Source organism: Strix aluco, chromosome 3 (assembly GCF_031877795.1).
Source record: "Strix aluco isolate bStrAlu1 chromosome 3, bStrAlu1.hap1, whole genome shotgun sequence".
Classification (NCBI taxonomy): domain Eukaryota; kingdom Metazoa; phylum Chordata; class Aves; order Strigiformes; family Strigidae; genus Strix; species Strix aluco.
Genome location: NC_133933.1, coordinates 17,465,844 through 17,493,114, shown reverse-complemented (window position 1 = coordinate 17,493,114; position 27,271 = coordinate 17,465,844). Strand labels below are relative to the sequence as shown.

Below are 27,271 nucleotides of genomic sequence, written 5' to 3'. Positions count from 1 at the left end.
TAAATCTTGAACATTCTCCTTCAGCAAAGATTGGGCATGGGTTATTTTGGGAGCATGAATAACAAATAATCAGCAAGCAGGGAGAGAAAACAGCCTTAACCCAGGGAGAGAGGTGAAGGCAACAAAAATGCACCAGGGCTATAAGGCCTCGTGTCTCTCTCTCCCTGCAGTGGCAAAGGAAAGCAGTGATCTAAACTGGGCATGTGATCTTCCAACAGCATTTTGAGCCATTTGAAGCATCTAGAAAGAAGCTTTTAGGCAAATGAGTTGGCTAGCAGGCCTGCTGGGGATGGGAAGAGGAATGAATGAACCCTGCTTACCCATATTATGTAGTTATTAGGAAAGCAGGGAACACCCCCTCAACGCTGCAGCATGCAGCCCGGCGTGCTCGTCACTACGCTAAAAAATAAACCACACAAAGAAAGTTCTTCGGACCTGCTGGAGCTTCCCCATCACCGTGGGGAGCTGGCGCCCCAGGGTCCGTGCTCGCAGGTGCCGGTGTGCGGCTGGGGAGCGGTCCCGGGGTGGCCCTGCGGCAAGGCGAGGGGTGGGGGGGCAGCCTGGGGGGGCGCCGAGCTCCGGCGGCTGGGGAGCAGCGGAGACCGCCCGGCTGGGAGGAAGGCCCTGGGAGGAGGAGGAGGAGGAGGAGATGGGGGGCAGATTTGGGAGGATTTGGCCGTGCCGTACCCTCCCCGGAGAGGGGGGGAGCACACCAGGAGATGTGAGACTGCTCCTGCTGCAGGAGGAAAGTTGGCCGCGCTGCCACGCAAGGCTGGTTCTCCTGCCTCCCTCCGCCTGCCTCCCTCCCTCTCTCTCTCTCTCCCTCCTCCTCTTCTTCCTCTTCCTCCTCCTCCCCGCGAGTTGAGCGCACAGTGCAGCCAGGCGGTGCAGGCGGCGCAGCCCCGCCGGCCGCTCGCCCTGCCCGGCCCCAGCCCCGGCCCCGGCCCCGGCCCCGGCCCCGGTCCCCCGCCGCCGGGATGCTGCAGGTCTCCGCGCCCGGGCGCTGAGCCGCCGCCGGCCCGGGAGCACCGCCGCCCCTCCTGCCGCCCCTGGCGGGAGCATCGCGCTGCGGGTCACCTTGCAGGGAGGTAAGTGACAGCCCCCCATCCCATCCCATCCCATCCCATCCCATCCCATCCCATCCCATCCCATCCCATCCCATCCCATCCCATCCCATCCCCTCCGGGGAGCGATGCAGCAAATTCCGCCCCCATCCTCCGGAGGGGGCCGCCGGGCACGGAGCGGGGGCGGGGGGCAGCGCGGCTCCCGCAGCCGCGGCGGCGGCGAGTCTCCGGGGGGAGCCCCGGGCCGTGGGGCCGCCCCCGGGCCGGGGCGGGGGGATCCTGCCCCCGCCGAGCAGCGGGGGGGGCCGCCCGCAGCCGTGCTTCCCCGGTGCCCTGCCGAGAGCCGAAATCAGCATGCCCGGTCTCGCACGGCGCTCCCGGCGGGGGTCAGGGGAGGGATCGGGCTTTCCCAGTGCCGGGCAAGCTTTGGGTTGGGAACACTGGAAGGGAAACTGTGCGGCGTTGCTCCCTTTCCCTTCCCTCCCCAGGAGGAATCCCCTCCAGCTCACTGTGCCAGAGCATCTTCCCCTCGCAGCGCCCGGCCGCCCTGCCGGTCCGGGCAGCCCGGGAAGGGGCAGAGGGGCTGTCCAGGGGTGCGCGGCCCTGGGCAGGCTCCGGGGCAGGTTCTGAGCCGGGGGGCAGGCAGCAGGGAGGCTGGGCTCCTTGCAGCCACAGCCGCCCTCTCCCCTCACCATCCTGCTCAAGAGGCGCCGGATTGAATTTGTCTTCCTTCCCATCCTTTAGTTTGCGGGCAGTGACAGCTAAGTTGGGGAGAGGGATGGTTTAGGCGAGGAGGCAGGAGTGGCCCCTGCTATTCAGTGGCAGAGAAGGGTGACCTTGGGTAAGTCCTCCATGCCTGCCCCGTCCTTCTGGGTCAGGTATCACTACAGCATCCCTCAAGGGGTCAAGGATCCCTTCCGTAGGAAGAGGCTGGTAAATGCATTGAGACCTTTCTGGAATTGGCAGTGCAGGAGCACCAGCCTTCCTGGAACAGGACCGGCAGCGCTCGACAGTCCAGAGCGTGCTGCAGGAGGAGAGGTGCAAGGGACTGGCGGCGGTGGTGGGTTTTGTCCCCCCATTAGAACATGGAGCTACCTAGTGGCAGGAGTTGCTCTGGAGAGCAATCTGTTGAACTGTGTCTTCAAAATAACTGGAGAGGAAGCTACAGCCTCAGTGTGTAATGAGAGAGAAAGACGCCAGAAGAAGATCTAAACTTTCCAGGGAGATTAAATATTCAAATCACAAATAATTAGTCATTAATCCCTCATAAACAGAGCATTAACAACAATTAAAAGATGCTTTGATATTCTTAAACCCAAGAAGATGAGTTAACTGGTACTTTCAGGGGGATTATTGTGTATTATAAAATGCAGTCAGAGCAGAGAATGTACTTTTCTACATTCATGTATTTAAATGACTTGCTCTTAATTATAGTTAATGAGCTATCGTTTCAAAGTAGCTGCATTTAGATGCTCTCCATATTAGTTTCAAATTACCTCACTCCAAAGAATAAGCCACTTAGGGTTTTACTGGCCAAGGTGACATTTTATTGGCAGTTTGGTAACTACAGGTCATGCCAGCATGTACATAGGATAAATGCATTTGTAGGAATTAAATGAAGTTTCCTTTTATTAAGTGGGCAAACAGACATCTCACACCACTGGTGCCATACGCTCTGGAATAAATCTCACATGCACAGGAAGGCTCTTCGTTATACAAATGCAGATGTAATGCAGTATTAGTGTATATAGGCACCACCACAATACATTTAACTTGATGAAGGTTGTTTTCTGGGTTTAAAATGCTTTTGCTTCTGAGGATAGTATTAAAGAAAAGATGCAACATAGTGGGTTAAAGTTTTTCGTCTTTCTACTGTAAATTCATATCTGCAGACGGCTGTAAATGCTTCTGTCCAGGAGAGTTTTTAATACTGCCTATGTGGTTATTAAAATTGCAGATTACTTATGGGACTTCCAAATTTTGTTTTTTTCACTTTGAAGACTGGACTTTTACAGGTTATTGTTTGTACAGTGCCATTAGGAAAAAATGGAGAAGAATTGCGGAGGTTCAAACAGGAGGAAAATACTCTGTGTTCAGTTTGACAGATGTGAATTCAAATGTGAATGTGCGTGTGTGAGTGTGTATCTGCTCATGTCTGAATACACATCCTCTGGCTATCAGATCAAATGTTTCTGAATACTCTTTCTCTAGTAGAACTTGGAAACTACTTTGAGGAATGAGATCACACCAAAATGCTCCTCTTCAGATGTAAATGTCTGTGACCCTGAGGATTCAGGTGGAGCTGGTCCAACTTGTAGCACCTAAGGATCAAAAGATTTTGTGCTTTGAATTTGCTGTCATAATATCAGAAGAGTGGCAAACTCTGGTTATTTTCATTACACCAGTAAAGACTGCATTTTAAAATGATGGTGCAGTACGTGAGAAGTATGAGCCCATGCGTGCCTTCAGCACTCTTATACATGTCATCCCTGTACACGTGTACCTGTGTATATGTATCTATATAAAATCTGAATGTGTGAAGTTCCCTCATTAACCGTCCACCCAAATCCGTGCAGTAAAGTATTTCTGTCCTTAAGCTCTAAGATTTTCATTCACTGGGGCACCAGAGGAATGAACTGACTGATCATATCAATTTGGCATAATTTGAGCAGAGGTTTAATGGGGTTTATGTGCTTTGATTGAGTGCTCAGACCCCTTAAAAATCCCCAGGGAGAATGAAGATCTCTGAAATGGTGCTTGCAAATGGATAATTTGCTTGGAAGACAATCATAGCAAAATCAGAGTTCATCTCCTTGATGGGGGACCCGCCCATTCTAGGTCCCACGAGACATCCAGCCGGGTGTCAGGTCCTGCAGGACAGATGTGCTCAGCGTGCTTCTTCAGGACATCTCCCACAGGATCTGCCTGCTACGTGCAGTGGCTGATCCAGCCCTCTCCCAGTGCATGGTGCCCCACGCCATCCACCCACCTTCCAGCTCCTATTCTGGTGCTCTCTGCAACAAAATCATCTCCCTTCTCCCCACTGCATGTGGCTTGCGAGATCACAGAGGCAATGTTGAGTTTATATGCTGCCAGCCAAATGCCTCTGCCTCCCATACAGAAATCTCTGAGGTCCTATGTTCCTTCTCCTCCCAGAGGGAAAAGGTTATAGGATTTTTCTTCAGGCTCTGGCAATGCCCTAAGTCTAATGGGCCTCATTATTCATTTCAGCTCTGATTTCTGCAGGGAAGGATGAGTATGGGGTTAAGAAAGGTCTGTAAAGGTCAATGTACACCCACTGATGCTACTTTTCAGTGTTTTGCCTGCCCTGTGTGCCTCCAGCTACCAGTATCACTATGTCTGAATCACTTGTTCTGTAAAGCTTTTGTCCCACAGCGTATTCCTGGCTCTGCAATTCTTCTAGAGCCTGATGAAGCAAGGCTGATTTTATTGCCCCAGCAGTGGCTGCTTAATCTAATCATCCTCGCCCTGATGAACTGGCATTAGCAATTTTACAGTATCACAGAAGTGTTTTTCTAACAAAGTGACTTACAACCCTGGGGTGCCTTGCTTGGGGCAGAAGGTACGGAAACCTTCATTTTGCACTAAATCTGCACCACCAAGCTGTCCTCCTGTTTTGTCCTCTCTTTATTTATCATTCCTGCTTCAGGAATATCTCAAATGCTAGCCTCGAGCATAGCGCTGTTGTGTTACACACAGAACACTTGTGAGGCAGATGTCTCGTCCTGCTTTGCTTCCTGCAGGCAATGTGGAAACAGTAGAGCCACATGAGCAGGGTGTACACAAGAACCAGGTTCTGTGGGGGCTTGGCTGCCCATCAGGAATGAGACTTGAGGGAGTTAGTAGGGCCAGTCCTGGAGCCACATCTGGGTGTTTCTGTCTGTCGGCCAGCCTGGTAACAAGCACAGTTAAACAGGGATTTTAGGTCAAAGGGGGGCAACTGGAGTTAGCATGCAGGCAGACCAAGAGGGCCAGGTGATGCTGTGATGTTGATATTCCTGGGTGAGCCTGTCAGTGTTCATTTAGATGCTCTGTTGTGTGCGGCAGGGACTTTGCCTTGCTGCAGGTTTCTACAGGGCAGAGCATCAGGTAGCTTCTTCTAAGGTGGAGAATTTTAATTCTGTTGTAACACAAGGCAGAGGGTTTTCGTGGTAACCTAGTTCTTCCCAGACCTTTAAATCTAGATTGACTCTCAGAAACTATCCAGACTCTGTGGCATAGTGACGAAGAAGACCGAAGCATTGCATCTTTTCATCTGAGAATGCGGCTTGTCTATCACGTAAACAGGGAGCAAAGCAAGCAGTTCAGCTGTGCATAAGTTTTCACTCTGCAAAACATGAGTCATGGTTAAATCCACAAAAGCAGTAGTTCTGGCCCCAAACTTGGCATGGTAAGTGTGGGTTTGAGTCAAGTTTTCCCCAGAAGCTGGAGCAGCTCTTGGGCAGAGCCTAAGAGTGCTCTCCACTCTTTGTAAGAGAGTTGTAGGACTCACTTTAGAAGAAGTTTTTCTCAGTGAGGGCACTCTGAACAATTAAGGATGCAATTATACACCCCAGAGAACAGCTGTATTCACTTCTTTGCAGGTGAAAGGCAGCACAATTTTCTGCTCTTCGAGTTGGCAAACGGATCCTTCAGCCTGACCACACTGCTGAAGGTAGTGACCTGAGCTGTTTCATTATGTGTCTCTCTATTTAGCATGTTATGAATGTTAGTTTTATTGCGCTGGACATAATCAGAGAGTTTTACAGAACAGCTTTTGGGGATGGATGGAGGAAGAAGAAATGTCAGCTTAGCCTTCTGTTGGGAGAGATACGTCTTTTGAAGAAAGAATCACTCCTCGTGACTCGATGTCCCCAGTTTGAAATGAGGGGCAGGGGACTCAGAGGGTTATGATGAGGCTGGATACATTTGGGGTTGTCAAATGGTCCTATTCTCTGGTATTGGAGACCCTCTGAACAGCAGTGCTGCAAAGGCCCCGGTGATACAAGCTGGTGTGAAGGCATCCTTTGCTGTGCGTGTTACTGGATAGCCAGGCTCAGAGCGGAGGGTACATATTTGCAGCCAGAAGAGAAGGAGAAGGCATGAGAGAAGCATGTGTCGGGCATGTGCACAAAAGGCTTTGCTCATGTGGAGATGCAGAGTTAGGACAGGATCCAGCTGTTTTATAGGTTCGCACTGAGCTCACCGGCCCCTTGGTCAAGGCTGACGCATAGCATTCATGTGTCCAGATGCAGTTAGGTAGCTGATAATAGCTTTCCAACACCAAGCTCTCCCCAATTGCTTTGGTGAAATGAATTTCTCACTTAAAAAGGCACGGAGCCTGATTTTTGACTGGTTTCACTTTGCAAAGTAATTGCTGTCGGTTGTGCAGATGGCAAGGTGTTTTTATACTGCTGCCTTCCACAACAGGTAGGGTTATTTACATTATGGCCAGGTGCTGTAATTCAGGTCAGTTATTTATTAGCTGGAAGGTGCAGTTTTGTTGTCAAATGAAAAAAGTTGTGAATTTGGACTGAACTCAACAAATAGTTGAGGCTGTCAAAATTAGTTGGGAAGGAGGATTGCTAGAAAAGCCTGAATGTGTAATTTTTTTATTGGAGGCAAATTGAGGCAGATTGAACTAAAAGCCAGTTCATTCAATTAAAAATAAATAAATGAAACATCACACTTCATTTTGGCTCAGGCAAGATGCTTCCATCTGCTCAGAAGGAAATATTTTGTTGCAGGGATAACATTTTATGTTTTAGGTCAACACAAGGTAGTTCCTCCTTTCTCCCCCCCCCCGCCCTGTTCTTTGGTTCAGCTACTGAATCAGGCAATCAGTTATTCAGGCAGATCTAATATGCATATGGTAATTGTTTCCACATTTAAATATACCTCTGGACAGGCAATCAAGAGACCTGGATTTTATTTTCAGCTCTGGTACCATGTCTGATGTGACCTTGGGCATTTCACTGTATTCTGAGTCCCTCCTTTTCAGGCCAGGCCAGGCCCATGTCTCACAGTGGATTTGCTGCATATTGGTAATACTAAAATATCATGAAGGTCTTCTATTTCCACTGTTAGCAATTAAACATTTAGCTATCACTAAAGCATGCATTCCTAATTTTCCCAGTGCGAGTTAGTTGCATTGCATTATGAAACTCCCTGTAGTTTACTTAATAGGTCAAAAGGAATTTCAGCTGCTGAAATAGCAGCATTCCCTTAAAACAAAACCTATTTTAATGAGTCCAGCTAAACCAAAGGAAAATACAAGTGGGAAAGGCTTTTTCCTTCCTTTCCTTAAGTATTTCACTTTGTAATTAGCTCTCCAGATCCATACATTGCCTGTGATTTCTCTCAAGCAAAAGGTCCCTATGTGTTGTTGAAATTTCTAGATGTTTGAAATACCTTAAACCATGTTGAAGCCTATTGCATTATGCATTAAAAATTCCATCATACCTGAAAGCTTGCACCAGGAAACCTGCAGCCTCCAAACCTGTCACAATAAGCCTCCACCACCTCTCTTTTACCAGGCTGCATCCCTCACCATTTGGCTCGCCTGCTTTTCCAGACAGCTTTCTCCCCTCTGCCTTCTGTGTGCTGGCAGTGTAGGAACCAGCATCAAACCCAGCAGCACTTTGTTGAATCTGGTAGTCATGAGGCTGCATCAGTTTCTGCTGGTGACACAGCCCTGCAAGGGGTGGCTATTGTCCCTTCTTGCCATGCTGGCGTTAGGTTTATAGTCATTGAGGAGTTGGCAGAAGGATGTGGGAGCAGTGAATATCTTGTTGGGAGCATGGGAGACAGGTGGGAATCTGTTAGAAGCAGAGAGGTTTGGATCATAGGGTAACTCAAGTTGAAGGAACCTCAGGAGGTCTCTAGTCCCATCTCATGCTCAAAGCAGGGTCAACTATGGGGTCACAGCAGATTGCTCAGAGCTTCATCCAGTTGGGTCTTAACAACCTCTGAGGATGGAGACTGCACAGCCTCCCTGCACAACCTTTTCCAATGCTTGACTGTCTTCATGGGGAGAAGATTTCTCCTTGTATCCAAGACCTCCATGCTGAGGCACACGAGCTCTTCGAGCCCTTTCTCCTGGCTTGTGCTCTGCAAGATCTGCAGGGAATGGCAGCAGGTACAGCCATAAGCCAGATAGCTGTTGGGCACTCTGCCTTCAGCCTCACCATGGCTTGCCTTCATCTCCGAGTTTTCCTGCCAATAAACCAGGCCCTTTGGGATTGTGATCTTAGTCTGCCTGCATGAATGTCTTTCTGACCTGTTGTGAGAAAAGGGCTGGGGCTTTTCAACTGTAGTCTGGTATTTCAGACGTAACTGAATTGCTTGTTCACACAGGAGTTTTGGTAGCTGGCAGGGGTCTCCAGAAGGCTGAAACACCCTGAGGGTGTGCTAGAGCTGTGCAAAGGGGAGAGCCCCACGGAGGCTGGAGGACAACAGCATCCTGCTGGGTCACAGAAGAGCGAAGGAGTGTTGGGATGGTGGGCAGTAGCAGAGCTGGCTTCTGTTCCTTGTTTGCAAGAGCCCAGGGCACAGCGTTTAGCTGTTCTCTCCTTGCCCTCTCTACAGCTTGCATTTCTCTGTCTCACACCCTTTGCTTAATTAGTTTGTCAGCCACTGTCATCATAGCAGGAGTCTGCAGAACACCCAGCGGAGCGTAGCTCTCATTGCAGCTACCATAGCTGGGCTCTGCTGTAACATAAGTGATAGCTTAATAAACCACAGCATTGCAGACTAAATATCTTGGCACTAGTTGCAGCTTCTTATTTTAATAAGAAAGAGAGAGAAAAAAAGAAATGCAAGAAATTGGAAAGAATGAAGGTTATAATAATTAATGGCTTCACTCTAATACCAGAGACCTGGGTAAAAATGTCTTAATCCCCAAGGTAGAAATTACTATTGAAGTTTGATCTACTATTTGTCAATAGCTTGAACTTGGTTTTCCCTTCTGGTTCCAGCCTCAAGTCTGAAAATGTAGAATTATTTCTGGTCAGCCTGAGTACCAGTGAGTGATTTGTGGGGAGAAATTCAAACTGTGCAAAGACAAATGAAACCTGAATCAAACCAGTTAAATTAACTCTGCATCTTGGAGCAGGCTGAACAGCTCTCTTATTTAAAGGGCTCCGATGAGTTTCATTTTCCTGTCAGCATCATTCTGAAACCTCACTGCGGTCCTAGGTAATGAGAGTGGCTCTTTTTTGCTTTGAGTGTTGGCTCCCTGCAGAGAAGGCATCCTGCAGTTGCCTCTGGTAGTCTATCAGAGGTTATCTGCTCAGTCATGCTGCCATCCAGGATCCTCTGGGCTGCAGTTTGACCTGGAAACTGGGGCAATCTTAATTTTAGGACCTGCCTGTGAGTCGCAGACATGTGAGCCTGGCCCAGGTCTGGTCAGTGAAAGCCCTTAATGAAAGGATGGTGAATGAATCCACCTCCAAGCTGTCCTTGCAGGCAGGATACAGGCTCTGAGCCATTGCATAAGCATTTGCTGCTTTTGCCCCTAAGTATCACTCTTGGCCACGTGCCACTGTCCATTGATCCTACGTCTGAACCCGGGGGACTTATTTCACCTGCTTCACTCATCTGAAGGTTAGTATTAAACTGAGAGGGTCTCACCTGTATTTTACAGGGGTATTGTTACTCCAAAGGGAGACTGAGCCCGCTGGTCCTGTGCACCTTGCATAATTGTAGTTAATTTCTCCCAAGAAACATCCTCAAGTGTCTGCAGTAGGTGAAATGAAGTCCAGCCTTTGAGTCTAATTCTCCCACCAACTCCGAGGTAGCAGCACATTACAAAGGCCTTAGAAATCTGATTTAACTCACTTCAGCCAGTGGTTGGGAAGAGAAAAGCCCAGGGGAGGTTCTGTTTTATCCATGAAGACATGAAATTTCATTTCTGGCTGACAGTGCTCTTAATCCTGCCTTTTTATTGATGAAGAATCTCTGGGAACCTCAACTGTTTCTCAGTTTCCCTAGACAGCAATTGACCTTGTTTCAGCTATGCATCAAAATGCACTGGCAATCAAGGTGCTATTGATTTAAACCTAATGGCCAGCCACTCAGGAATTTCACCCAGAAAAGAAAAATCAATGCCACCTTATCATTATTATTATTATTAATTTTATTTTCTGTTAAGATATTATAATAAAAAGGCATAAGAGTCTTGCCAGCTCCTTACCATTAAGCAAGGCCGAGAACATTGGGTCAGGCTCTGGTAAGGTAGCCAGCCAGCTATGGATTGAAATGACTCTAGGGTTAAACAGTTTTCCTTGATTGCATGCTGCCATCCATGTCCCTCTCTGATGACCTTCCCCGAGGCATGTGAGTTGCACTGCTGTGTGGAACTCCGGAGAGGATGTCTTGAGCAATGCATTAACCCTATTACAGGAGGAGTTCTGTGTGGGAAGGATGCTCCCTGTCTTGCCCTTGCCTCATTTTGGATGTTTTCTTGCCCCCTTCCCACATCCCAAGGGGAAAGTGTTACTCAGAATCTGCAAGACTGGTTTACAACACTGGTTTAAATGCACAGCAGGTAGGCGCTGGCCAGATAGATGCTTAGATCCATGGTAGGACTGAGCAACACCACAGTCTCCCTCCTGTCTAGTAGGTGAGACATGCCAGGATTCATCCTGTCGCCCACAGGCTGAATGGTCCAACATCGACTGTGTACATTCTGCTAAACTCTTACCTGCCAAAAAAAGGTGATTTTCCCATTTGGGCTTCTCAGGAGCATGCAAGGCACTTATCCACTGCAGAGTAGGTATTGTCTGGAAGAGGGCATAGGCTGAAGCCAGGCTATGGGGTGTGACAATACTTTACTGGTGTGGGTGATTAGGGAGGATGCTTGAGCCTTGAGCCAATGTAGTTGTTCCCAGTTCTTGGGATGGTAGAGATATCAGCCATAGAGTACCAAAGCCATTGTGAGCAGTCCTGGTTTAGGTCTTTTGCAGAATGTTATCTGTCAGCACTCCAAATGCTTTGGAGCCAAACCACCTTTTGAAATGATGTTGAGTCTCAGGCCTCCTTTTAATCAGCCAAAAGGACTTGGCTCCTTCATCACATAAACTGGTGAACATTGAGGAGCAAGGGATGGTGTGGGACAGTCCTGACTCCTGATAACACTGACATTCCAATGACGTTCTGAAGTGCTCCTGGGTCTCAGGTCACTTAGGCATACTAAAGCATTTTCCCCTGTGGCCTCTGCTTACTTTTCTCCTCTTGTTGCTGGGCAGCGTGAGAAGAACTGAAGGCTGTTTTTCATTTCTCATGAATCTGGAGTGTCCCCATGAAAGTCAACTTTGAAGAGATGGGAGTGACCCTTTCTCATAATCCATCCCTTTCAAGACGACCACCTAAAGCTGCATGAAGAACATGTACCAGTCTGCATAGCAGCTACGTCTGGTGCCGCTGTGCCTGTGGAGCCTCACTTGCACCCATTCAAAGTGAGAATTTTCCGTGAAGACAGTACAGCTGTCAGAGGAACACCTGGAGTGAGACCTGTGTTTCCAGAGCCAAGCCTTGTTTGTATAGGCAAGTGCAGAGACAACATGAAGGGAATCTGACAGCGTAGCTCGGAAGCACGCAGTAAAGCTGCCTTAAAGTGGCATTTTCCCGAGAGCTGCTCAAGCCAGACAATACCCATTTGTTGAAATTATGTGACCGCATTGAGTTGCAAGGCCTGACCCAAGCTTTGCTGCAGCCATTGATGCGGTGACCAACTATTGACCTCTTCATCCATTTTTCTGGGAGGGGACCTGTTTGATTTGTGCATCTTCTTCCAATTTCTACTACTTCTGTGGCATATTTCTGCTGACCATTTCAGTTTGTTTGGACAAACAGCAGGGCTAAGAATGTTTGCGAGATGGTTTACAGTTTTGGGTGAAGTCTCTGGCTTCAGTGAGGTTTATGGTTGCTGTCACATGTCAGGGAGCCTTGCACATTTTTCAAGCCAGCTCAATGGGAACTGAGCAAAATCTCCTGACAACTTACTTTTCAATTACTGAGTTTTTCTCAGCTTCTGCCTGTGGTGATGCACTTTCATTTTGTTTCTTTAGGAGGGGCAGGAGGAAGAAGGGGAACGTTTGCAGGCAAGCTGTTGGAGGCACAGCAGAATGGTCTCCTAGGCAGGTGGTCCCACCCAACCTGGGTGTTCCTCAACTGAAGTTGTGACTGGGTCCCACCCAGCCTCTGAAGCCTCCTAAACAGCAAAATTGTGACAGCTTAGCAGCCCACAGGATGCCTTGCAGGTTGCCAGCGCTCAGTGGGGAGAGGTGGATGAAAGATTGTTGTTCTGCAAGCACCAGTCCTGAGGCAAATGTCAACATGTTGGCCTGCCCACCCACTCTCCTCTGCTGAATGTCGCTTGCTTTCTCCAAAAGCAGCTCCACCTCACACCAGTACATCTGTGCTGACACAGGCTGATGTTACCCCACCGGGAGCGGGAGGAGGGCATGGTCCTCTGTTCATTTATCACAGGCATGGTTGCATAAGGAAATGAGTTTTCCTTGGAAAGGCAGGGCACCTGCTCTCCCTCTTATCTGCTGCAAAGAGATTGAGGGCTTTGGAACTAATCCTGTTGTGAAACTGAGTCCAAACTTCCAAGCTAATCTGCAAATTGGTTTAATTTTGCCAGCGGGTTCCCCAGGTTTGGGACTGAGAGCCACGTAGTGTAAATTCCATGGGATCCCACTGTGGTGTATTTTCACTTGTGTAGCTTCCTGCCAGTTCACAGAGGACAAACACTGAACTATTTGACAACACAGTAAAATGGGTTTTATATGTGTTAAACTAAGTGCTGTGAATGAAAACATTGCAGCATACTTCGTTAAGCTCTCTTGTATGTTAAACAAGTTTCTTGCTTCATTTGTAGTGTAAGAACAGAAGACCAGCTCTTACCAATGGTTTAAGTATCTCTTGCAAGCCAAAAGGGAGACTGCAGATGTTTGAAGTCTGGTGTTACTTAGAGGGAGTAAAATTAGGCTTTTACTAGCCATTGGTCTGTTAGAGGATCTCTGATATAAAAGGGGAAAGAGAGAGAAAGCATCAAGTAAAAATAATATGTATGTATGTATGTTTGTATGTGTAATTCTTGTTTTCCTTCAGGCAGCACACTGGGGACAGGTAATCCTACCTTAAGAATTTGTCCTTAGAGGATCTAATATATTTGAAGCCAAGAGCATTTTTGTGTTTTCTGTGGTCAGGCCCAGAAACAAAACCCTGAGCTCATTGTTGTTGTTGTGGCAGATACATCCGTATTTCAAAAAGCATTTTCCTTTGACTGCACCGGAGCAAAACTTGCGTCCTGGTGAGAACGTGTTTGGGCTGGAAAAAAAGTACTTTTAGCCTTCTGAACTATCCCTTGTTTTCTCATATCCTAGTGCAAACCACACGAAACAGAGCCAGGCTGGTGCTCTGGTGAGACAGAGGATGGCTGTTGTTCCTGCGCAAAAGCAGACAGCCAGCTCCTGGGGCTCAAGCGCTGTGCCTCCAAGTCTTCCAGGTGAATCTGGATGGGGATGGCCATGCTGACAAGCCCCATCATAGCCCTTCAATCTGTTGCCCTGGAGCAGCCTCAGAGGCATTGGAAGAAGTAGGGCACCCAGAGCAACACAGGGGATTCGAGACCCTGTCCAGAGGAGTTTTAATTCCTCTGGATTAGATCTGATCTCGCCTTCAGGTAGTGTTTTCTCAGTTGATTTGAAGAGCACTTGCCTGCTTCTTTTCCTTCAGCTGGGTTTTCAAAGGGTAGTAGAGCACTTGCCAAGGGTGAAGGGTGGCTGCATAGACTGACAGCTGAACACACCAGCTGCCTGTCCTTCTCAGTTGCAGTTTTCTGAGAACTGAAAATGGTTCTTTTATCTTCTATCTTTGTTTTTTCCCCCCATATCTCTTACCAAGAGTGTTTAAAGGCAAGGAACATTGTCCCCAGAATGACAGTGGTGTACCTGTGGGAAGATGGAGGAGGCATCATAGCCCTTCTCTGATGGGGTCTGCCATTACCAGGACATCTCAGGAGGTCCTCTGTCACCACACATTGTCATCCGCTCCTGTTCACCCCATGGATTTGGGGTGAGTTTGTTTTGCCTCTCCAAGTGGGGATATATTTGGAGAGCTAGGGCAGGGTGTCCGCATATGTGGGGCTGTATTTCCTTGTGAGGTGATACCAATGACAAACTGATTTGGGTGCCTTGATATGTTATTCATTGCCTTTGTCCTCACCTTGTTATCTGTTTCCTTTCTTCATCAGGAAAATGGGAGCTACTGCCCCAGTGTGATGTGTCTCTAAGGTACAACAAAATAAAGACCACCTGTCCCACTCCTTCAGACACCTCCCAGTATGGATGGCTTGGTTGAGCAGAACAGCGTGATAATGCACAATAAGATTGCTGAAGCCGGGAAAAGGAATGGTTTAATTAATACAAGGAACTTAGTGGCAGAGAGCCGAGATGGTCTGGTCTCTGTGTACCCGACCCCCCAGTACCAGAGCCACCGAGCAGGCAGCCTTTCCTCTCCGAGCTGCCTGGAAAACGGCAGGAATGACCCTGTGCAGCAGCTCCTGGACCCCAACATGCTGCAGCAGACGGTGGAGTCTCACTACCGACCCAACATCATCCTCTACTCGGAGAATGTGCTGCGCTCATGGGGCGAGAGCATTGGCTCAGAGTGCTGCGAAACTACCTTCATCGAGGATCGCTCTCCCACCAAAGACAGCCTGGAGTACCCGGACAGCAAGTTCATCGATCTCTCAGCGGATGACATCAAGATTCACACCCTCTCCTATGATGTGGAGGAAGAGGAGGATTTCCAGGAGCTAGAGGTCAGATGTCATTTGGGATATGGGGGGAAGGCTGAGGGGAGGAGGGCGTATTTAGGGTTAAGTATACAGCTTCCAAGAGCTGGTCTGCATGGCATCAGCTGTATCACCCTCTCCTCCAGCCAGGACAGTGAGCAATTGCTTATTTTTATTAGTTAAGTAAAGTCCCAACTCTGTGGAGACTAATGGCAAAATTCCCACTGGCCCTGACAGAGATCAGCATTTCCCTCCTGCCTCTGAATACGCTGGTCAGAAACTGAAGAAGACCTGTGTGCTTAAATGCTGTGTAAGGTCAAGGCCAGGAACATTTGTCCACGTACATGGAGCTTGTCTTACTCAGCAGGCCAACTTCTTACTTTCTTCTGACTTGAGCTGGGCATGAAGCAGATTGTTCTGCATACTGGCTCAAACATAAAACATTTCTGTCTCTGAATGAACACAAAATCAGAAGTCTCTGGATTTCAAGCTGCAATGAATCCCATGTCTCTGAAATAAAAGATTTTTTTCTGATGGAGTGAAACACCTCATTACATCCCAAATGCAATGTTTTCTTTTAGGTTCCTGTGCTTCATTGATTGCTCACAGTAAAGTAAGATGCATTTTGTTCTCCAAATGGGGCAGACTGTGGAAATCAACTTCATTCTCTCTTAAATGATGCATTTTTTAGTTTAAAAAATCTTTTTGGTTTGGCTGAAACCAGCTGTCCAAGTGTGGTGCAGATTTGTGTTTGCCAGTGTGTGTGGGAATGGAGGGCATGTATAATGCTGCTGATCCCAAAACTTTCTCAGGCATTGGTCACAGACTCCTAGCCTAGGAAAGACCACTTGGCTGTCTGGAGCAAAGCCATAGCATCAATTCAAATGTCCAAGCTGAGATTGAGAGACTATTTGCTCGTGTTTCTCTGTTGCAGGAATTTTCTCCACCGAGACATAACAAGTCCTAAAACTTCTATTTTCACCTCCTGTAATACCAGTGTCTCACCCTGTGATCAGCACAGGGGCAACCCAACAACAGCCTGACTTCTCTTTTATTCTCTTTTTTCTCTGTATTGATAAGGTAGGAACAGAGAGGTGTTTTTCCCAGTGTGTGCCAGTAATGCAGTATTCAGTGCCTCCACGGGGAGACAAAAAGTTTCTCTCTGAGGCATGTGAGGGTGTTAGCTCAAATCACACCCTTCTACAGCATTTCAAAATTGGCTGTGGGAAGTCTCGTTTGCTTAATCAAAACAAAATCCCTAGCTGCTGCCTTTTTGCCCTAGTTTTTCTTATGTAGTAGTGATGCAAGTGACTGCAGCAGGCATGTAATTGCTTAATGGTGTTATTGACACATCTGGCCTGACATTTAGGCAGCAAAGAAAAATGTCTCCCTCTTGTCAATCCAAATCCAGCAAGACCTTCTTTAGCCAACTGTTGGAAAATAGGCTGAAAAAGGCTGGGAGTATAAGCAGAACAAGAAAAAATGTTTTATACCAAAAATATTTTCCCTTTTCTTGGTGTGATTTTTTTTTTTAAGATGCCTTTGCAATGTAGGACCCTCGATCTGGGTGTCTCTTTGAAGTGGTCCTGTAGGAGCTTATCAGCTTTTCATAAAGAACATTTGTTTCTAGAAAACCAACTGTAAAACAAGGTCTGAGGAAAGCAGCTTCATCCTTCCCCTCCCCAGATCTCAAGAGGAGAAAGGAGAGAGTCTTTAACAAATTTTGGCACCATGCTGTGACAGTGTGTGCATCATTTTCCATGGATCCTCCATCTTTCTGACCTATTTCTCTGGACTGTAGACTCCTGAGGTCACACGTGTCCCTTCTCAAATGGGTGTACTGCATCTGGCACCGCAGATTCCCAGCCTCACTTAACCCTGTGGGATGTCACTGTGCTAATAAACCGAGAGGTGTATGGACAGCCATCCTGACCTGCACGTACAAAGCGCTCAGAAGAGGATGATATTCATAAAGTACACAGGCACGCGTCTTCCTCTCTTCTGTATCAGGTTTTCTCCTCCACCATAAGAATGGAGCGAGGGAGGAGAAAATGAGGCAAGCTCTGGAGAAGGACCTGCCTGTCTGGAAACGTGCATTGCTAGAATTGCTAGAAGTCTCTGTTTCTGGCCCAGAATCAGTCTCCATTGCTGTGCTACTTGGCCAACCCAGTGCAGTGCTGCAGTTTTCACGCTTCTCCGTGAACCAGACCCAAATGACCAACCCGCTGAGCAGCTGCACTCAGCACGAGGGCTCTCAGCATGGGGAGGAACTTCCATCCCAGGAAGGTCCAAATTCTGCAGTTGTGCAGAAAGATGGGGAGGAGAGGAAAGATGCATTAGAAAGCACAAGACCAGCAAAAAAGGTGACTGCTGTGTTGTGCTTTTCTGGTTCCCATGTGTATGTATCTATGTGGCCAGATGCATGAGGGCCTCCTGGACTTGGCTAGTACAGAGGTTCGTTAGACATGTAGCTTCACGAGTTGAGACTTCGGGAATAGAAGAAAAGTATTTGAGGACAGCAGTCACTGAGTATGGGAATGAGCCATGCCAGATTGTTAACTACATAAAAATTTGTTTATCTGTCCAAATGAGAAAAACAGCACCTGAATCACACAGCACAAGTCTGGCCCACTAGAAAACTTTTTTTTCCCACCAGGTACTGACAAGAAGCAAAGGCTTTTTAAAGTTACTAATAGACCTGAAGTGGGGTGGAAAGCATTAGCACCAGGACTGGGAGCAGAAGTTAAAAGGAGAACAATGAGAAAGGGTGCAGAGGTGCAAGGTTTTGCTTACCTACTGTGAGGGCCTTGAAGAATTTGATTCTGCCATCGAGGATGCACAGCATGTTGCTCAGTATCTTGCCACATTGACTGTCATGCTGCAGCTGCTCAAGGGATGGAGCTGCATAGTATAAGAGCAGATGAAGGCTCAGTTCTTGTAAGGGCTCTTTGTTGTAACATACCTGCTTTGGCGCTTCTTTCTGGGAGAAAACTCTAAAAATATCCCCTTTTTTCAAACATTAGAAAGAGGGGAGCTTTGTGCAAAAGAGCTGTTGTCTCTTGAAAATGGAGGGTTACCGCCAGTTCTCATGTTAGGGCAAGGCAAGTGGATTCCCAACTCAGGCATCTCAGTAAATGCCTTCTGGGAAACAGAACAGCCCTGGGGTTGTGAGTTGTTTCTCTTCCCCCACATCTCTCCAGCACTGCCTGTCTTATTGCAGAGTGCCTGCCTAGGGGTTTTCAGGACTGGGTATTTAGTTTCTTAGAAATGCAGAAAAATCTAACTCATTCCTTTGTAGTGATCCCCTCCATCTAATACTTGCAGGAGTCCATGGACACATGCAGAAAATAGCTTTACTACTGGTCAGTGTGTTTCTGCCAGAGTTCGTTTTTGAAGAGAGTTGGGCTCTTGATAACCAGAAAGGTTGTTGTTCTCTTGCAGAAAACTTCACCGCAGAGAAAGTTTCTGAAAAAAACCCCAGCTAATTTCACTGGTAGCAGTTTGATTTTCGTTTGAAGAGCTGACCCAGCCAGGCTGCAGGGGTTACTGCCATGTTACCTGTCATGCCCTTCAGGATGGCTCTATCCTGCTCAGCAATGTCTCTGACAAGTTGCCTAGAAGGAGGAACCTTCTTCCATCCCCAAGCTCAGTGACTCTGAAGAACCTGGGAGATATAGCAGAGGAGCAGGAGACATCCTAAGCAGGGGTCCTGCACGCTGCTGCAACACCATGGCCATGTTTAACTTACTGATTTTTTTTTTTACTAGCAGTGTTTCTCAGGTCCTGGTGTAATGTTGTTCAGACTGCCTACAAAAATCATAATTGTCTGGAGGGAAAAACATTTCTGAAACAGCTCTCATTAGCATATACAGCCCCACTTTGCTCCAGCAATTACCAGGCATGAAAGCAGAAGGCTTCACGTTCTGTCAAAGCTTTAAACTTCTCTCTTCGGTACCCATCCCTGAAATCAAATGCCTCCCTATTTAGGTATCTCTGGTATGCTTATAAATATCTTATGAGTTCTTTACGCCACAACTAATGGACAGACAACTTGTCAAATGTGGCGGCAGTGAAATATTACATGAGTTGCTAGCTGAAATACCCTCCTGTTAGAGTTCATGTGTAAATGTAGTGCCACCTTTCATCCAGAAACGTCATTTGTCATATTACACTCCTGCTAGTTTTCCTCCTAACCCCTAGATAGATGGCTTATTTAGAAAAATCCAAGCTATTGATGACAGCAAATTGAATTATTCATGTGTCACATAAAAGAATACATCTGAGCTCTCTCTTAAAACTCTTTTTCTTTTTCCCAGCATTATCTAAAGCAATCTCTGAAAATGAAATAAATAGAATGTTCTGGGGAGTGAAAGAAGAAAGTAAACGTAGTGCTTTCAAGCTAAACCTTCCTTCTTATTTTCTACTACAAATTGCTGGATGCTGCTGTGAAACTCATTCCCTGGACATGAGCATAAAAGCACAGAGACAGAAGGTGGATCCTAAGCTATGTCCTGTTCTATCTGACCTCTCTTCTCAGTGTTCCCAAGCACCTCCTGGCCACCTCTCTTCTACAACGTGAAGAGAGGCCCTGGAGGGGTTTATGCATGTTGAGCCCCATGACATGCTTTTTCTCTCAATGCTTCCAGCTTGCACAGGCTTGGATAGTCCTGCGTTGCACTGATAAGGCCTGAGCTGCTGTGTCCTCAGAGTCCCCAGGAAGTAGGTGTCAAGAAAGCATGTTTGGACACCCCCTTGGGGAGCTAGCATGGTGGGGCTCCCCTTCCAAAGAGCTCTGCAGTGTGGGCGAAGAGGCAGTCTGGTGCAGATGTGGGAGGCTGTAGCACAGATGACATCTGAAGCAGATCTTGCATGCTTCTTGCTTGTGTGGCCATTTTCCTTCAGGGTCTTGCACCTAGTTTTCACTAATAAATTCACTGGTCATCGCAGTGCTCTTGTGAGGTGGGAAAAAGTATTTTCTCTATTCTGCACCTGGGGAACTGAACAAAATGATGCAATTAAATGCCCAAGCTCAACTAGGGATGTGTTGTGGATCTGGGAATGTCATTTTGGTTTCTTTTGTCCCGTGATACATGCTCAGAAGAACTCGGGGACAGGGGATAAGGTCAGAGGGAAATATGGAGGCATTTGGACTCTTAGACTCTCCCAGGTTTGTGGATTGTGTTAGTTTCTTTTGGGTATTCAGGTGGCATGCCAGTGGAGAAGAACTCTGGAAGGTCTGCACAAAACTGACTGGCAAAACGGTGGCGGATGTGTTTCAATGTAAATAAATGGAAACTGGTATATTTATGGAAAAATAAACTAGTCCACGTGAACTCGAGACTGAGCTTGTGACTGAGCTACAACTCAGGAAAGACTGTGGAGAAATCAAGTCAACAGAATGTTGGGTATCTTAAAGAGCGGTGTTGAGAGCAAGACAGAGCACTGGCAGCATTTTGCCACTGTGTTTTGCTCAGTGCAATCCACTTTCTTAAGTGAGGTGAGCGATTGTGGTCCCCACTTCTTAAGGGCATTGTGGAGATAGAAAAGGACAAGGAAAATGATCAAGTGGAAGTGGCAGCCTCCTTACAAGGAGCGGTGAAAAAGTTTGGAACTCTCCATATTGTAGAGAAGGTGGCCAAGGGGTATATGAGAGGGTTGCACAAGATCATGAAAGTGAAGCATGAGGTGAATGCAGACCCACCATTCACCAAACCTGCAATATTGGAAACAGGGGACATTTGAGGAAGGTAGTAAGGTATTGGCTTAACACAGATAACAGAAAATCGTTGTTAACCCGCGGGGTAGTGAATACTTGGTGACTTGTTGCCACAAGAGATTATGGCAGATCAGCAAGTTCAAAAGGGATTAGATTCATGGATAAGGAATCCATAAACTGGTATTAAAAGGAATTCAAAAAGCTTTTCTTTCCAATACCTCTTACACAACAGTTGTGGGTGCTGAGGGAGCAGAAAGGATGGACTGCAAAGTGTTCAGGTTTATGTCATGTCCTGCTGCTGCTGTCAGAGGCAGAGGATGGGGCTCAATGGGCCATTGGTTTGACCCCATAGGACACACTTTATGTCCCTGGATTCCTTCACAGGGACATTATTAACAGGTTACAAGAGTGATTACACTTCATTTGCATTTGATTTATTTTTCTCCCTTAAAGGAGAAGCCACTGGAGTCTGGTGATGCTAAGCCCTGCCAAGGGATATTAACCTTTATTAGCCACCCTAGGTGAAGGGAGCATGGCTGTGAAGTCACCTTCAGCAGTCTGCAAGTGCCCTGCTATGAATCTTGTTAATAGCAGCGAGGGCCCAGAGCGATTCCCTTTCTCATCATCACTTCCCTGAGTTTTCAGACTGATGATATGCAGTGAGGTCCCTGGGCTCCAGCCCATAAGTGGCAGGAGCTCTGGATGAGCTGCACAGTCATTTGCAGAAGGTGGGGATGGGGCACGCTTCTTTGAGAACTGTGCTACAAAGGAAGCTGTGTCAGCTCTGAAACAAAAAGAGGACAGTCATGAAGGGCCACCCCACCTGCCCCAGCTTGAGTGGTGTACTGCTACTCTTCCTGCTGAACTGGCTCAGTGAAGAGGGGTATCTCCCTAATCTTCAGCAGGCAGAGTTGAGACCATCTGCTCTGCAGGAACTGCCTTCTCTGCTCCTCCGGGCAGGAACCTCTGTGTCTGCAAACTGTGGAGGTCTTCCTCTCCCTGAGTGGGAGCCCTAAAGTGATGCCCCATGCCACGAAGAATAGCATTGATGAAGTGCATTGCATTCACTGCAGCTTCACCCTTCTCAACAGCTGCCAGCGTAAGCTGCTGAGAGCCACTTCTCTGTGGTAGCTGCTGTCCCCCCTGCAAAGACAGGAGTGTGCCACGGTACACATGTGCCTTCCCCATGAATTCAAAGTGTTGTTGGCAGCCCCTGTCACTCACACAAAGATGAGGGATATTTACTTTATGGCTGTGATTACTGCTCTCCCAGAGGAAGAGTGTGATTTAGGAGGCTGGCAGCTGGCCCATTTTAGTATGGGTCTGTTTAGTGCTGTCTGTAGTAATCCCCTTCCAGTTGCAATGAGTTGAATGCAAGTTACTGATGAGCTATAGGCAGACTGGCTGTGGCTGTCTAGAAAACATCACAATGGAGATGATCAAAATCCAGGGGGACAGGAGGAAGAATGGGCTTGGACAGCTGCATTCAGGGGTTTTTGCCCCTGATACATACTGGTTTTGCAAGGTTATATATGAAAAGCTTTCCAAGCAAGGAGAGACCTCTGTGAGCCCATTCTGCAAGGCTGGCTGCTCAACTGACAAGGCAATTTAGACTGGGAGTTGTGGAAACGAGAGGAGTTGGACCGCGTCAGGTTTAGTGGATTATGGATCTTTAAATACCTTTAAAATTGAAGGGAAGCAACTGCAAAACTCAAAATGGTAAAAAGAAATAAATAAAGAGGCAAAATAAATTAAATAAATAATACATTATCAGGACAAAATCCCATGATGGCAACAGGTTTTAGAGGCATCACCTCTTAAGTAAGTATCAGTCAGATGCTGCTCGGTGAGTGTGTTGAGGCAGAGCAGTGATAAACCACAGCCCTTGGTGGGAGGGCTACCGTCCAGCATGCTATCTTCAATGTCTGCTGCATTTAGGTGAACTCAGACTGCTTGCAGAAGAGCAAAGGGATGCAGAGTGCTGGTCAAAACATGCCCTTATCATGTTTATCTGCATTACTGAAACAGGCATTGTGTGGAGGGAAACAGAGCACATGTTATCTTATAGTTGCATCATGTGTTGGTCTTTGTCAGAAACAGACCATTGAACCATCTGGATTTGAAGCAGATCCCACAGGGCCGTAGCAGGAATTAGTTTTGTATGCAGTCTGTGTGTGTTGCTGAATTGGTTGCTTTGAAGGAAAAAAGGAGTAATACCAAAAAGGCAGTTTCCTGAATATCCATCAAAGGTTGCTGACAGCTGTGGTTCCAGCAGACCTTGTTGTCTGACTTCTCCAGTGTGCCTAGCCTTTTAATACTGGAAGGGACTGTGTGACCGTCAAGTCCAGCCTCTGGTATGTCACAGGCAGCCCACAGCAGGCTGTCTGCAGAGTCTCTGTTCACTTATAATGTCTTGCTTGAGGTAAAGCATATAGCTTTTAGGGATAGCTAGCCTCAATTTAAGAAAGGGCTTCATGTAATAGAAAATCCATTACAACTGCAGAAAATTGTTCATCACCATCTCTGTTAAAAATCTGCACCTTGTGTCTGTTCTTCATCTGTTCTGCTTTCAGTCGCTGGGGTTTCTTCTGCTTTTCTGCCAAATGAAAGAGCTGTCTCTGATCAGAAATTATCTACTCATGCAGGCACTTACAGACTGATGAAATTGCATCTTAAATTTATCTTCCAAGTCAAGTTGGCTTCTCTACTTTCTTCCTGTGTAGATGATTTTCTGCGGCATGATGCACGTACCTGCCTTCTGATTCCTCATTTCTCCAACATACTTGAGAAGTGGGGGTACCAGAACTGGACCCATTATGTACGTGTCTGTAGTACTGTACCTTTCCTTCCCTCTCCATGGGAAGTTCGTTCCTCCTGTGGTGCATCACAGGGTAGGTTTATTTTCAGCTTGCTCTTGACTGAACACTCTGGTCTGGTGGTCCTTCTTGAGGTTTCTGCCTCGTGAAACACAGTTCAAAGGACACACCCTGCATTCAGCACTGTGTACAGACAGCCTTGATCTGTGCTGGGTCACTCCTGCTCCTAAGCCATGGTCCTTTCAGGAATGGGGTGTCTACATGATTCAGTATCCCATCTTAAATACCCTCTTCTCTCTCCATCCCTTCTGCACCCGTTTGCTGAGGAAGCATTGCTATCAACTGAAACAGCTAGTTGAATTTCATGGACCAAAATTCATCGGTGTTTCAGCTTCATTCCATCAGTCTCCAGGGTGACCACCTTTGTGGTTATGTTCAAGGCTGACTTCTTGCACAGGTCATTTGGGAAGTGTCAGAAGCACTCCCCTTGAATACAGAGGTCAAAGTTTCCTGTTGAATTGTCTAGCACCCAAATTCCAGCTGCTGCAAAATCCCACGTACTCCGGGACTGGGAAGGGAACCTCCCTTCTCCCAACAAAGTTGATTTCTCCTCTTCATCCTTTGTCACATTCACAGTTTCTGCAGAAATCCAGTTTATGTCCCGCCCACATTGCCTGTGCGTAATGCATTTAAGGGCTGCAGAGATGTGCACCACTGAAAAACAGGCATAAATAAGACAGAGTCAAAGAGCTTGTGTGGGGGTGTCCCAGCTGGTTCACCCAGTGAAAGCCTTCCCTCTGAGGGGAACCAGGCTGTTGTCTTCAGGTCATTTTCCTACATCAACAGGGGAAAATGGGAAGGGAAGGGAAGGGAAGGGAAGGGAAGGGAAGGGAAGGGAAGGGAAGGGAAGGGAAGGGAAGGGAAGGGAAGGGAAGGGAAGGGAAGGGAAGGGAAGGGAAGGGAAGGGAAGGGAAGGGAAGGGAAGGGAAGGGAAGGGAAGGGAAGGGAAGGGAAGGGAAGGGAAGGGAAGGGAAGGGAAGGGAAGGGCTGCTTCCTTTCTTTGTCATTCACTGTAACCAACATTCATCGGGGCAGGGCGTTGTGCTTTCTGCAGGAATTCATGCTCTGGGGACATGTCCTCTGGGGCCTCATCTCCTGGTAACTCCAGTCTTGCCTGCACTCCTGAAGTCACCTCTTCCTCATAACAGCCCCGAAAAGGCTTGTGGATAAACTGAGACTGAGATTGCTTTATCCTGTGCTGTCTTCTCAGCTGAACTCCAAGTGTGTTGGCAAGGGACACGCAGCAGGTGTCAGCGAGGATGAGGAGGGTTGTTGTCAATGTAATAACTGCTTTTGCTACAAAGGATCCACTGGAAGCAGAAAATCCCCCCACTGCGTACTCAGTAATTTCAGAGATGTGTCATTTCTGCTACAGGGCCACTTGCACAAGTATCTGTTCTCACAGCAGCACGTTGCATGGGCTGCAGAGAGCACAGCTCACTTGGCAAGGGGAAGGACTGTGGAACTTGCTGAGATTACATCTTTCATGTTAAAGCACAAAGATGTGTCTTCAAGTCAGAGCCTGACTTGCAGTGGAAAGGTGCTGCCTTCTGTAATTACTCTCTGTGTATTGTGGTTAGAATTGGTCGTGCAATTGCAGTGGAAGCTGCTGGAGCCAGATGTCATGTCTGAAAAGGGGTGAATCCCTCCACGTCCCGGAGAGGCTGTCAGCTGCTGCTGTTCCTTGACACCCCATGACCCTTCTTTCTCTTGTCATTTACTTGATTGCAGCTGCATCAGGATGTATTTTGCCTTGTTTCTTCCTAAGATTTTTCTAGCATCATGAAGACAATAATATCATTTGACTGACAGGATAGAAGAGCTCTGTTCAAAGAGGATAACTTGATTGTGTTTTAACCAGCTCAGTAAAAAGCCTGGAGTAACTGGGATTTGTTAGGAGAGTAACTATGAAGGATCTTTGCTCCAGTGATGAACAGAGTATATCAACCAAGAAAGGGATGCTCTTTGCCTGGTATTTTTTTTAACGGTTGCACAAGCTCTCTTTTGATTGCTTATTGTTTGGTTGAAGGATGCACTGGTGGTACACCTGTAGAAAGAAAAACCTGATAATTTGATACTTCAGATTGCTTAAACTCATCTAGCTTAACATTAAATAAAGAAAAGTTTGTCTGTGCAGTCTTGCTTACCACCCAAACCTTGAAAATTAATTAGTTATGCTATTCCCTAACTTTTGCAAGAGTTAAAAGCTTTCAGTCAGGTTAGTGAAATTATGATGTAATTGTGAAAAGTTCCATGTAAATTTGTAAAGACACTTAAACATGAAAGGAGCAGTGTTGTGGACAAGAATATTAGTGATTATGCAGAATTAGTCTGCTAACCCAAAGTGAGTGTAACTGGTCAAAGTAATTCTGACTTCTCAGCACCCGTAACATCCAGCTCCTCCAGTGTCAGGATGCAGCTCTTGCAGAACCAGGAACATGTGAAGACAGACAGCTAGGTAATCAAATTGTCAACAGCTTCCCAATATCAGAAGGGTTTCTGAATAGGGAAGATCCCTCAGTAAGTTCAGATTGGGTATTGTGTTGTAAGAGAGAACATTAGAGAGGAAGGTTTGCTTGGAGAAAGGAGTCTTTAGCTGGAAGGGGTAAGAGGTACCTTTTGCTATTGGATTTCTTTCTGTGATTTATGAGTGGTTTTTTTTTTTTCCCCCTGCCCTTCTGGTTCATATCTGGACTTCATGATCAGGGCTTTCTGATCAGAATTATACTATCACTCTTGGTGACTGATGCAGTGTGTACTACAGGGACTTTGCCTATCAAAATGGCATTCACAGTGTAACTCTACTATTCAATTAATATGAGCCTATAGTGACTTAATCTTCCCCAGTAAGGGTTTTTATAGGATCATACAATCATTTAGGTTGGAAAAGACCTTTAAGATCATCAGGTCTAACCGTTACTCTAGCACTGCCAAGTCCACCATTAAACCATGTCCCTAAGCACAACCTCTACATGTCTTTTAAATACCTCCAGGGACGGTGACTCAACCACTTCCCTGGGCACCCTGTTCCAATGCTTGACAACCCTTTCATGTTAACATAACTAAGAAAACTTCCACATTATCCTCTTACAATCTAACAGCCACATGTCCAGTCAGCATGGAAGCTATCATCTGAAATGTCATGACACCACCACCCAAAGAATGGTTAGTCTCTTTGGAAAGCAGCATAACTGATAATTTTCTGCTTCTGCACTTGATCAAAGTTATCTAGAGAATTTTTGCCCTGTTTCATCTTCATCTGCAAGAAAAGGCAATTTGAAATATCAGACAGGTAGTCTCCACAGATACAATGCTAGCACACTACTCAGCAAAGAAGTAGGAAATCAAAAGTGGTTTTTTGTGTCTTATCTGTCATGAAGCTCAAGGAAGAGGACTGTTTCAAGAGACCGTTTCAGCAATGTTGTGGATTTCCTCCCTCCCCCTCTCTTCTCTTACTCTTGAAAGGAAAGATTATTGGTATTAAAATTTACTACCATGACCTGTTCTGAAAATTAAAGCAGAAAGGGAAGCCACCAAGCTCAAACACTGTACACCAGCATGAGCAGGTGTCCCTTCAGAAGTGGGTTTTGTTGAGTTTGTGCCGAACGGAGCTTTGTCACTTCTGATGAGGCATCAAGACTCCTGACACAGGCAGGAGTGCTCTACGTGCTGGTGTTCCTAAGCACCACACAATCTTAGTGTGTGGGACCTGTCTGGTTCCCCCACCTGTCCCTCCCAGGCCCCTCTGGTCTGTGGCAGGTGCTTGGAAGCAATATCTGTCAAAGCAGACTCTCTGTGTGAGCAAGTGATG

General features: G+C 46.9%; 1 protein-coding gene across 2 annotated transcripts in view; it reads left to right on the top strand.

The window, feature by feature from the left end:
- Window positions 1-891: 891 nt before the first annotated feature.
- The window catches only part of SYNDIG1 (synapse differentiation inducing 1), an 80,867-nt gene continuing 54,487 nt past the window's right edge, over window positions 892-27,271 (top strand). For both annotated transcript variants that reach the window (XM_074820601.1, XM_074820602.1), the window contains exons 1-2: window positions 892-1,088; window positions 14,326-14,895. In XM_074820601.1, the coding sequence (XP_074676702.1) occupies window positions 14,416-14,895 (480 nt within the window). In that variant the 5' untranslated portion in view covers window positions 892-1,088; window positions 14,326-14,415. The remainder of the gene's footprint in view (window positions 1,089-14,325; window positions 14,896-27,271) is intronic.